Source organism: Bos taurus, chromosome 3, assembly GCF_002263795.3.
Source record: "Bos taurus isolate L1 Dominette 01449 registration number 42190680 breed Hereford chromosome 3, ARS-UCD2.0, whole genome shotgun sequence".
In the NCBI taxonomy this organism is placed as follows: domain Eukaryota; kingdom Metazoa; phylum Chordata; class Mammalia; order Artiodactyla; family Bovidae; genus Bos; species Bos taurus.
Window position 1 is genome coordinate 44,611,454 of NC_037330.1, and position 10,827 is coordinate 44,622,280.

The 10,827-nt window shown below is 42.1% G+C and overlaps 1 protein-coding gene across 2 annotated transcripts in view; it reads right to left on the reverse strand.

Annotated features, from left to right (window-relative positions):
- Positions 1-9,013, reverse strand: part of SNX7 (sorting nexin 7) — a 118,786-nt gene extending 109,773 nt beyond the window's left edge. The window contains exon 1 of one of the 2 annotated variants that reach the window (XR_009493484.1): positions 8,787-8,975. Coding sequence is in view for 1 of the 2 variants with exons in the window: in NM_001163937.1 (NP_001157409.1) it covers positions 8,787-8,966 (180 nt within the window). In the remaining variant the exon portion in view is untranslated. Of the gene's footprint in view, positions 1-8,786 lie in introns of both variants that reach the window. The other variant, NM_001163937.1, reaches the window with a different exon arrangement.
- Positions 9,014-10,827: the final 1,814 nt, after the last annotated feature.

Sequence of the window (10,827 nt, forward strand, 5' to 3'; positions counted from 1 at the left end):
GTCAAAGTAATGTCTCTGCTTTTGAATATGCTATCTAGGTTGGTCATAACTTTCCTTCCAAGGAGTAAGTGTCTTTTAATTTCATGGCTGCAGTCACCATCTGCAGTGATTTTGGAGCCCAGAAAAAGAAAGTCTGACACTGTTTCCACTGTTTCCCCATCTATTTCCCATGAAGTAATGGGACCGGATGCCATGATCTTCGTTTTCTGAATGTTGAGCTTTAAGCCAACTTTTTCACTCTCCACTTTCACTTTCATCAAGAGGCTTTTGAGTTCCTCTTCACTTTCTGCCATAAGGGTGGTGTCATCTGCATATCTGAGGTTATTGATATATGTATAATATATACATGTATATACTATATGTATAATACATACATTGTACATATAATATATAATATATACATTGTTATATTTCTAATTTACTATAAAAATCTTAGTTATCCACCATTCTCATTAAAAATGATCATCTCCTTCTTTTCAAAGTGTTTATACTAAATATACTAAATAGTTCTGTTGCTTTTAAAGCTTTGTCAGAGCTTGAAATTAATTCTGTTTGTCTGTACCTTCCAGATGGAGAAGGAAATGGAAACCCAATCCAGTATTCCTGCCCGGAAAATCCCATGGACAGGGAAGCCTGATGGGCTACAGTCCACGTGGTTGGAAAGAATGGGACACGACTGAGGAAACATGCACATACCTTGCAGAACCTTTTTTCTGCCCCATTATTTTTAAAAAGAATTTTTACCTCAGAAGCTCCAGCTTCTGAGCACTAAGCCTACATATCATGACTTATTGAGGTCAACTAGTGGTGATGACAATAATTACATCTGTAAATTCCCTGATTATCCTAAATAATATAGACCTTCATTTTATTGGCTATTATTTACTGAGCTATTATTTACTGAGTAACACATAAATATCTGTGTTTCACTGTGACATATTTGCCTATGCTCTGTTTCAACTACTATTTCTTCTATACATTACAGTATTTAATAAAAACAAAAGCAACTTATTTTAATATATTCTTTTCCCTCCAAAGAACTTTTTATGTTATATATGGACAAGTTTGTCCCTATTCTCTAGGTAAATTTTTTGCAAGTCTCATTTTACTTTGCCCCTGTTCTAAAATTATTACTACACTTTTTATCCTTTACAAATTATCATTTATGTTCTCCTATCTTCCACATCTATTCTTGTCCTTTTAAGTCAATATCCTCTTCATTCTCTGTGTTTTATTGAGAGCTGATATCATTTTCTCCTAACTGGATTATTTGAAAACTCAGACAATACTTTGTTTTACTTTCCTATCTCTCTTGATGTATACTGTCATTTAGAGTTTCTGTCACATCTTCCAGCTGAACTCCAAGACTGTGATAACAAGACATGAATCTTGCATTTCTTTGTTCCAAAGAATGTTTAGCATAGCATCTTACACAAAAATATTTAACAGCTATTTAACAGGTACTTACTTGTAATGGACTGTGCAAAAAAAAATAAATGATTATAAGCCAAAGAACTTACTCTTTAAAAAGCTTCTGATCTGCAAATGTATCCCAATAAACCAAATTAGAGTTCCTCAATGACTCAGCAGTAAACACTCTGCCTGCAATGTAGAAGCCCCAGGAGACAAGGGTTCAATCCCTGGGATGGGAAGTTCCCTTGGAGAAGGGCATGGCAACCCATTCCAGTATTCTTGCCTAGAGAATCCCATGGATGGAGGAGCCTGGTGGGCTGCAGTATATGGGAAAACAAAGAGTCGGACACGACTGAAGCAACTGAACACACACACAAACCACATTAACAAAATGAAGAATGAAAATCATATGATCAGCTCAAGAGATAAAGAAAAAGCATTTGACAAAATTAAACATCAATTTATAAGAAAAATTCTCAACAAAGTGGGAATACCTCAACATAACAAAGGCCATGTATGACAAACTCACAGCTAACATATACGGCGGTGAAAAACTGAAAGCTTTTCCTCTACAATCAAGAACAAAATGAGGTTGTCCACAACAACGCAAGACAAGACTCTACACATGGTCATCACCAGATGGTCGACACCGAAATCAGATTGATTATATTCTTTGCAGCCAAAGATGGAGAAGCTCTATACAGTCAGCAAAAACAAGACCCAGAGCTGACTGCGGCTCAGATCATGAACTCCTTATTGCCAAATTCATACTAAAATTGAAGAAAGTGGAGAAAACCACTAGACCATTCAGGTATAACCTAAATCAAATCCCTTATGATTATACAGTGGAAGTGAGAAATAGATTTAAGGGAATAGATCTGATAGACAGAGTGCCTGATGGAACTATGGACTGAGGTTCGCGACATTGTACAGGAGACAGGAATCAAGACCATCCCCCAAAGAAAGAAATGCAAAAAAACAAAATGCTGTCTGAGGAGGCCTTCCAAATAGCTGTGAAAAAAAGGGAAATGAAAAGGAAAGGAGAAGAGGAAAGATACACCCATTTGAATGCAGAGTTCCAAAGAATAGCAAAGAGAGATAAGAAAGCCTTCCTCAGTGATCAGTGCGAAGAAATAGAGGAAAACAATAGAATGGGAAAGACGAGAGATCTCTTTGAGAATTAGAGATACCAAGGGAACAATTCATGCAAAGATGGGCTCCATAAAGGACAGAAATGGTAGGGACCTAAAAGAAGCAGAAGATATTAAGAAGAGGTGCCAAGAATACACAGAAGAACTGTACAAAAAAGATCTTCACGATCCAGATAATCACGATGGTGTTATCACTCATCTAGACCCAGACATCCTGGAATGTGAAGTCAAGTGGGACTTAGAAAGCATCGCTACAAAGTTAGTGGAGGTGATGGAATTCCAGTTAAGCTATTTCAAATTCTGAAAGATGATGCTGTGAAAGTGCTGCACTCAATATGCCAGCAAATTTGGAAAACTCAGCAGTGGCCACAGGACTGGAAAAGGTCAGTTTTCATTCCAATCCCAAAGAAAGGCAATGCTAAAGAATGCTCAAACTACCGCACAATTGCACTCATCTCACACGCTAGTAAAGTAATGCTCAAAATTCTCCAAGCCAGGCTTCAGCAATATGTGAACTGTGAACTTCAGATGTTCAAGCTGGTTTTAGAAAAGGCAGAGGAACCAGAGATCAAATTGCCAACATCTGCTGGATCATCGAAAAAGCAAGAGAGTTCCAGAAAAACATCTATTTCTGCTTTATTAACTATGCCAAAGCCTTTGACTGTGTGGATAACATTAAACCGTGGAAAATTCTGAAAGAGATGGGAATACCAGACCACCTGTCCTGCCTCTTTAGAAACCTATATGCAGGTCAGGAAGCAACAGTTAGAACTGGTCATGGAACAACAGACTGGTTCCAAATAGGAAAAGGTGTACATCAAGGCTGTATATTGTCACCCTGCTTATTTAACTTATATGCAGAGTACACCATGAGAAACGCTGGGCTGGAAGAAGCACAAGCTGGAATCAAGATTGCCGCAGAAATAACAATGAACTCAGATATGCAGATGACACCACCCTTATGGCAGAAAGTAAAGAAGAACTAAAGAGCCTCTTGATGAAAGTGAAAAAGGAGACTGAAAAAGTTGGCTTAAAGCTCAACATTCAGAAAACTAAGATCATGGCATCCGGTCCCATCACTTCATGGCAAATAGATGGGGAAACAGTGGAAACAGTGGCTGACTTTATTTTTCTGGGCTTCAAAATCACTGCAGATGGTGATTGCAGCCATAAAATTAAAAGACGCTTACTCCTTGGAAGGAAAGTTATGAGCAACCTAGAGAGCATATTAAAAAGCAGAGACATTACTTTGTCCACAAAGGTCCGTCTAGTCAAAGCTATGGTTTTTCCAGTAGTCGTGTATGGATATGAGAGTTGGACTATAAAGAAAGCTGAGCACAGAAGAATTGATGCTTTTGAACTGTGGTGTTGGAGAAGACTCTTGAGGGTCCCTTGGACTGCAAGGCGATCCAACCGGTCCGTCCTAAAGGAGATCAGTCCTGGGTGTTCATTGGAAGGACTGATGTTGAAGCTGAAACTCCAATACTTTGGCCACCTGATGCGAAGAGCTGACTCACTGGAAAAGACCCTGATGCAGGGAAAGATTGAGGGCAGGAGGAGAAGGGGATGACAGAGAATGACATGGTTGGATGGCATCACTGACTCAATGCACATGGGTTTGGGTGGACTCGGGGAGTTGGTCCTGGACAGGGAGGCCTGGTGTGCGTTGTTCATGGGCTCGCAAAGCTAAGAAGCTTTTGCATAGCAAAGAAAGCCATCAACAAAATGAAAAGGCAACCTACTAAATGGAAGAGTTATCTGCAAGTTATATATCTGATAAGGGTGTTATATCCAAAATATATAAAGAACTCCATCAACTCAATATAAAATGAATAATCATGAAAAAGAAAATAAGCAAAACAAAAGAAACAACCCAATTTAAACATGAGTAGAAGACCTGAATAGACAGTTTTCCAAGGAAGAAGACATAAAGATGGTCAGAAGACAAAGGAAAAGAATGTTCAATGTCACTAATCACTGCTGCTACTGCTGTTAAGTCACTTCAGTCGTGTCCCTGGGATTCTCCAGGCAAGAACACTGGAGTGGGTTGCCATTTCCTTCTCCAATGCATGAAAGTAAAAAGTGAAAGTGAAATCGCTCAGTCATGTCCTACTCTTAGCAACCCCATGGACTGCAGCCTACTAGGCACCTCCGTCCATGGGATTTTCTAGGCAAAAGTACTGGAGTGGGGTGCCATTGCCTTCTCCGTCGGGCAATGCAAATCCAAACATAATATGGCAGATATCACCTCACACCTGTCTGGATGGTTTTTTTTTTTTTTTTTTTTTAATGAACAACAAAAAACAAGTATTGGTAAAAATTTGGAGAAAAGGAAACCCTAGTGCTCTATTGGTGGGAATATAAGTTGATGCAGTCACTATGGAAAACAGTATGAAGATGTCTCAAAAACTTAAGAATGATCATATGATCCAGTAATCTCACTTCTTAGTATTTATCTGAAGAAACAAAAACACTAATTTGAAAAGATATACACACACCCCTATATATCTTTGGGCTTCCCAGTTTGTGCTAGTGATAAAGATTATGCCTGCCAATGCAGGAGACATAAGAGATGTGGGTTCGATCCCTGGGTTAGGTAGATCCCCTGGAGAAGGGAATGGCAAACCACTTCAGTATTCTTGCCTGGAGAATCCCAAGGACAGAGGAGCCTGGTGGGCTATGGTCCACAGGGTCGCAAAGAGGTGGACACAACTAAAGCAACTTAGCACGCATGCATGCACCCCAGCGCTCACTTGCTTCCCTAGTGGCTCAGACAGTAAAGAATCTGTCAGTGCAGTGTCAGAATTTCCTGCAGTGCAGGAGACCCAAGTTTGATCCCTGGGTCAGGAAAATCCTTTGGAGCAGGGAATGGCTATCCACTCCAATGTTCTTACCCGGAAAATTCCATGGACAGAGGAGCTTGGCAGGTTACAGTCCATGGGTTTGCTAAGAGTGGCACACAACTGAGCAACTAACACTTTCACTCCTTTTTTTTCATTCTCACAGTAGCATCATTTGCAACAGCCAGCTTATGGAAGCAATCTATCAGTAGATGAATAGACAAAGATGCTGTGTATATATGTACACAACTGAATATATTACTCAGCCATAAAAAAGAATAAAATTTTGCCACCTGCAACAACATGGATGGACCTAGAGGGTATTATGAAGTGAAATAAGTCAGACAAATGTTTTATCATTTCATTTATATGTAGAATATAAAAAACAGAACAAATGAACAAATAAAACAGAAACAAGATCCATAGATACAAACTAGTAGTTTGGAAAAGGGAGGGAGAAATAGGTTAAAGGGATTAAAAAGTGCAAACTTTCAGTTATAAAACAACTAAGTCACAGGTATGTAATGCACATGTAGAGAATATAGTCGATAATATTGCAGTAACTTTATGATGGTTACTAGACTTATCATGGTGATCAGTTCATAATGCATATAAATGTCAAATCATTACATCATACAGCAGAAACTACTGTATTATTGTATATCAACTCTACTTCCATTATAAAAAGATTAAAAGAAAAAGCACCTGGACAGGGGTACGGTATATATACTCATAAACAATCTAAGAAAATAAGAGATACAATTGTAAATATAAACTGAATATGAAAATCGTCAGTCTCAAAGTTCTGAAGGGTAAAGTTAGTACACTTCAAAAGCAATAGCTGATACCAGCTTAGGGTATGCTGGACAGTGGTAGGGTTCTACAGAGACACAAGCTAAAAAGGGAGCAGCAGAGAAAGCAGGCCAAATGAAGACGAGTTTCTTAAATTTGCTTGTCGAACTGCAGTTAATGGTTGCAAAATTCAACTTACTAAAATACAATCAAGCAGGATTCATACACTTGGATTCACCCTGCTTGCTAGTGTTGAATTGGAGCCATAGAAAAGTTAAAGCCCTCTTCTATAGAAGCCAGCCACATAGGTTAAGGTAAAGATACAATATTGCACCTTACTAAATGCACTGCTTAATAAAGCAGTGGTTAAGTATGTTGCTGAAACTTACATTCTTTTAAAACAGAATACACAATTACAAAACAAAATTAGGAAAAACAACTGTTTTATTTGGAATGAGAAAAGAAAGCTCAACAGCTCATTGGAGTCACAGAGTTCTAGATTCCTTTCTTCTGAGATGGCTTTAAGCAATTCACCAGAAATGCTTACTTAGAAATGCTTCTGGCCCCCAGCATCTTGTATCATGCATCGAAACTGGACTGGCGATTCATTTCACAAACAGGATGCTGGGGCTGATGCACTGGGACTAAGGACCCAAAGGGATAGGATGGGGAGGGATGTGGGAAGGGGGTTCAGGATGGGGAACACATGCACACCCATGGCAGATTCATGTCAATGTATGGTAAAACCAATACAATATTGTAATTAGCCTCCAATTAAAATAAATAAATTTATATTATATAAAAAAAAAGAAACGCTTCTGGCTACAATCTGTCATTCCTTTCCCACCTAGAACCTGTACTACTCCCAGTATCTTACATTTTCCAGAGACCCAGGCAAAAAAACAGCCCAAACTCAAATTTCATTAGCTTCATCTAAGATTGGCCTCAGACTACAAGAGGCTCATTAAAACAGTGATTCTTGGTAGAGGCCAGGACACTTAGAATCTGGGGAAAGGGAAAGCACATGACAAATTTAAACCATCCCAGATGATCCTGATACGCGCTTGCCACTCTCTACATACTCCCTGTACACATCCTCCCCACCCCAAGCTTCACAGTGCAGAGCTCCAAAGGCTAACGCTCATAGTCTGGTGGCTCCAGTGGTAAACAATCTTCCTGCCAATGCAAGAGACACAGGTTCGATCCCTGGATCAGGAAGGTCCCCTGGAGAAGGAAATGGCAACTTACTCCAGTTTTCTTGCCTGGGAAAACCCATGGACAGAGAAGCCTGGTGGGCTACAATCCACCAGGTCCCAAAGAGTCAGATATGATTTAGTGACTAAACAACAATGGTATCTTAGAAGGCAATAAATAAGAACTGATCAACTGTCCTTGATCTGAACATAAAGTATGTGTGGAACAACAAGTAAACAAAAAATAATTCCACTGTTTTACAATTTAAACACACTGAAAGGTCATGTGATTTCATCAAGTGTATAAACCAGATACTCTGTCTGAACTTCCCCAATACACCTGTGCCTACCACTTCACTTAATCCTATAGGGAAAAAAGGCGGGGAGTTTTGCATATTCCTCTTTGTGGTCTGAGTATGCTTGTCCACTTTATAACTTCTCTCCCAGAATAAAGCAGTGGTGAAGTCTGTTGCTTTACTTAACACCTCAAGGTAACACACCTACTGAACAGGCTTCTTAGTAATGAAAATACAATGTTCCCATCTCAACTCTTCTACCAGCAGCAACTGAGAGAAGCTGCAGTGGCATTGAATGGCCTCCCAAGAATGGTATTTTTCTTTTCCATAACAAAATTACAACCATCAGCCTACGGGCACCACAAGTCTGCCAGTGACCGAGTCAATTTCTCTCCAACAATCCTGAAAGTTCAGAGGGCCCTTTGGTCTCTAGGTTTCCCTGGGTTAGGTTTAAAAATGAAAGCGCCGGTGGTGAGTTGGGTGGTAGGAGCTATCTAAAAAATCCTGAGCTCCGCAGCGCAGGAGCTTCCTAGTTGGACACACCAACTGTTTTCTCCTGAAGAGGGATTCCCTAACGCCTCTTCCCACTAGACTTAAGACTAACCTCCGGCGCCACCCAAGTCTCCAATCCAAAACCAGCAACAACACTAAATCAAGAATAATTTCCCTAGACTCGGGTGATTTCGCTCCCAGGGTTCAGGGCTGGCTGCGCCCTAAAAGAAGCTGCCAGGGGCGGGGGCACTTTCGGGCCACCGCCTCCCCGGTTCCAGCACTGTCCCTGGAAATATCCGCGTCAGAGAAGGAAAGAAGAGAAAAGTGGGAAATGGCACAACTTTGCAGATTCCACGAAGCCATGGCCCTGCCGAACGCAAGGTCAAAGTGCAGAAGAGTGAACTGCTGCAATTCGGGACGTGCTGGGAGTCAGCCACCGGGGCGGCGAGCAGCCAGGCAGGATCAGGCGGCCTGGGAAGACCCACCCACCCTCGGCTCCGAGCCTCCGGCGGGGCCGGGTGAGCGCGCTAGGGCGGCCGCCGCACGGCGGGGCCAACTCTGGGAGTTGACTTGGAACTTTCCCGGGACGCGCCGCCGCGCAGCCCTCACCTTACTGAACACCTCCAGGTCGTCCTCGTCCTCGTCCAGATCCAGCACCTCGGCCTGCAGCAGGGAGGAGGAGCTGATGCTGCCGGGGAGGGGGGCGTCACCCCCCGGGCTGTCCCCGCCGGCGCCCCCAGCCGGGAGGCCCCAGGAGCGCGCCTGAGACGCCCGGCACTCGCCCTCCATCCCGAGAGTGCGCGCCGGTCCGGCCGTCGCCGCCAGCCCGGCTTCCCCGAGCTTGCCCATTGGCTCCCGCGCATCCTGCGCCTCCCCGGCCAGCCCCGCTCCAGCCCCACGTCCGCTGCGCAGACGCGGAACTGGGAGCAAACGCCCGGCCTGGGTTCGTCCCCACCTGGCTTGGGGCCTGCCGGAGGCAAAAGAGTGGGACTCTGGGGCTCTGGCTAGGGTGGGGCCTGGGACGCCGTCCCCTGAAGGTAGGGAGTGGGACCTGGCTGCAGGGCTACCCTGCGAAGGCTTCTATGGCGGCGGGGATCTGGGCAGAAGAGACAGAGCGAACCGTGAACTTCAGAGGAGCCACAGCGGGGCTGGAAAGCAGTCGACCCATCTCGCCAAGAGGAAAAAACCAATACTGTATTTCCTGTAGTTTAATGGTTGCTTTATTTTTTTCCCCGGTTGTGGTTTTCGAGTCCGTCTTTTACTAAGGCTAATGCAAAAACTCTTCTGTTTTGTAATTGATTTTTGACCCAGTGACCAGACTGTGTGGTCATTTCACTATCAAGCCAGGGAAGTTGGATTTTAAAACTATTTTCAGCCACTTTCAAATGTATCTTTACTCCTGGAAGTCTTTCTGAAGTCAGTGAGCAAGAATGGTACTAAGGGTCAAGGACAGCAAGCATGACTGTCCGGACGTTGCCATTGAGAAATAGTCTTCAGTCTTTACACTGCCAATGCAAAGCCGTAACTGTTTAGTTGTTGGCTGCTTATTATTAATATTAAAAATAATTTAAAAAAAGAAATTCCAAAAATAAAGGAAAATGGAATGTAAATCGATATATTTGGAACTATTTTCAGGTTGTATTACTTACTCACCTCCGCCCCAACTCTCTTCTCCCATCAGCCAGGAAAGAACAGCTAAGAAGTTTGCACGTAGAGCAAAGGCTAATTCAAACGTGGCTTCTAAAATGTCTGCGGCAAAATGTTTAGCCTAATGTTTAACATGTTTAACTTCAGAAAAAGACGTGTAAGAGAATTTCTTTCTGATTAGAAGACAAGGCCTTAGTGATATGTGCCTCTTAACCAGTCAAATTGGTTTCAGTTCATAAACACACTTCTTCAATCAAGCATGTCTCCCTGATGGTTGAATATCCAAGCTCCTGCCTATGCTTTATGGTTCCTGTACCCAAAATGCCATCTCCTGCCCATCCTTCAGGAGTTAACTGTAATCCCATGTCTTTGAGGAAGATTTTCTGATTGACACAGTCTGTTCCCAATTTAGCATTTACTTTTATTTCATGTAATAGATTGCATTTATTTCATGTAAATGCCTTACATTCTTTATTAAATTATAACATTTTAAGATTAGAGATCACATTATTTATTAATAAATCACAGTAGCAGATGTACCCACCCAAAAAAGCTCTCTGCTAAGAGAAAACAAAGGATACAAGTTATTAAAAGACTTTTTCCTCTCTAAGCTCATATTGGCTAGTGAGAAAGATTCAAGTTTTTCGAATTGCAGTCTGAACCAGGAAATTCTTAAGGATACTGTGACTCAGAGAATTGCCAGAAAGCATAGAGACGAGCTCAGAAAATGGACAGAACAAACCAAGCTTGTATCACAGCCGAACTCATACCACGGAACTAATACGGCAGACATTGCCACCACCAGTACTGAGCATCAGATATCACACCCCCTCCACACACTACCACTGACAGTGATATCACTGAACTCCAGGTGCTGATACCCACATCAGTACCACAGCTATCTCTGAGAACTTCCTTTGCTGTTATACCACAAAAGTGCCCACAGTCCTGTTTCTCTGTTAATTATTCTACTTTCAAAACCCTGAAAGGGGGTTAAAAGACA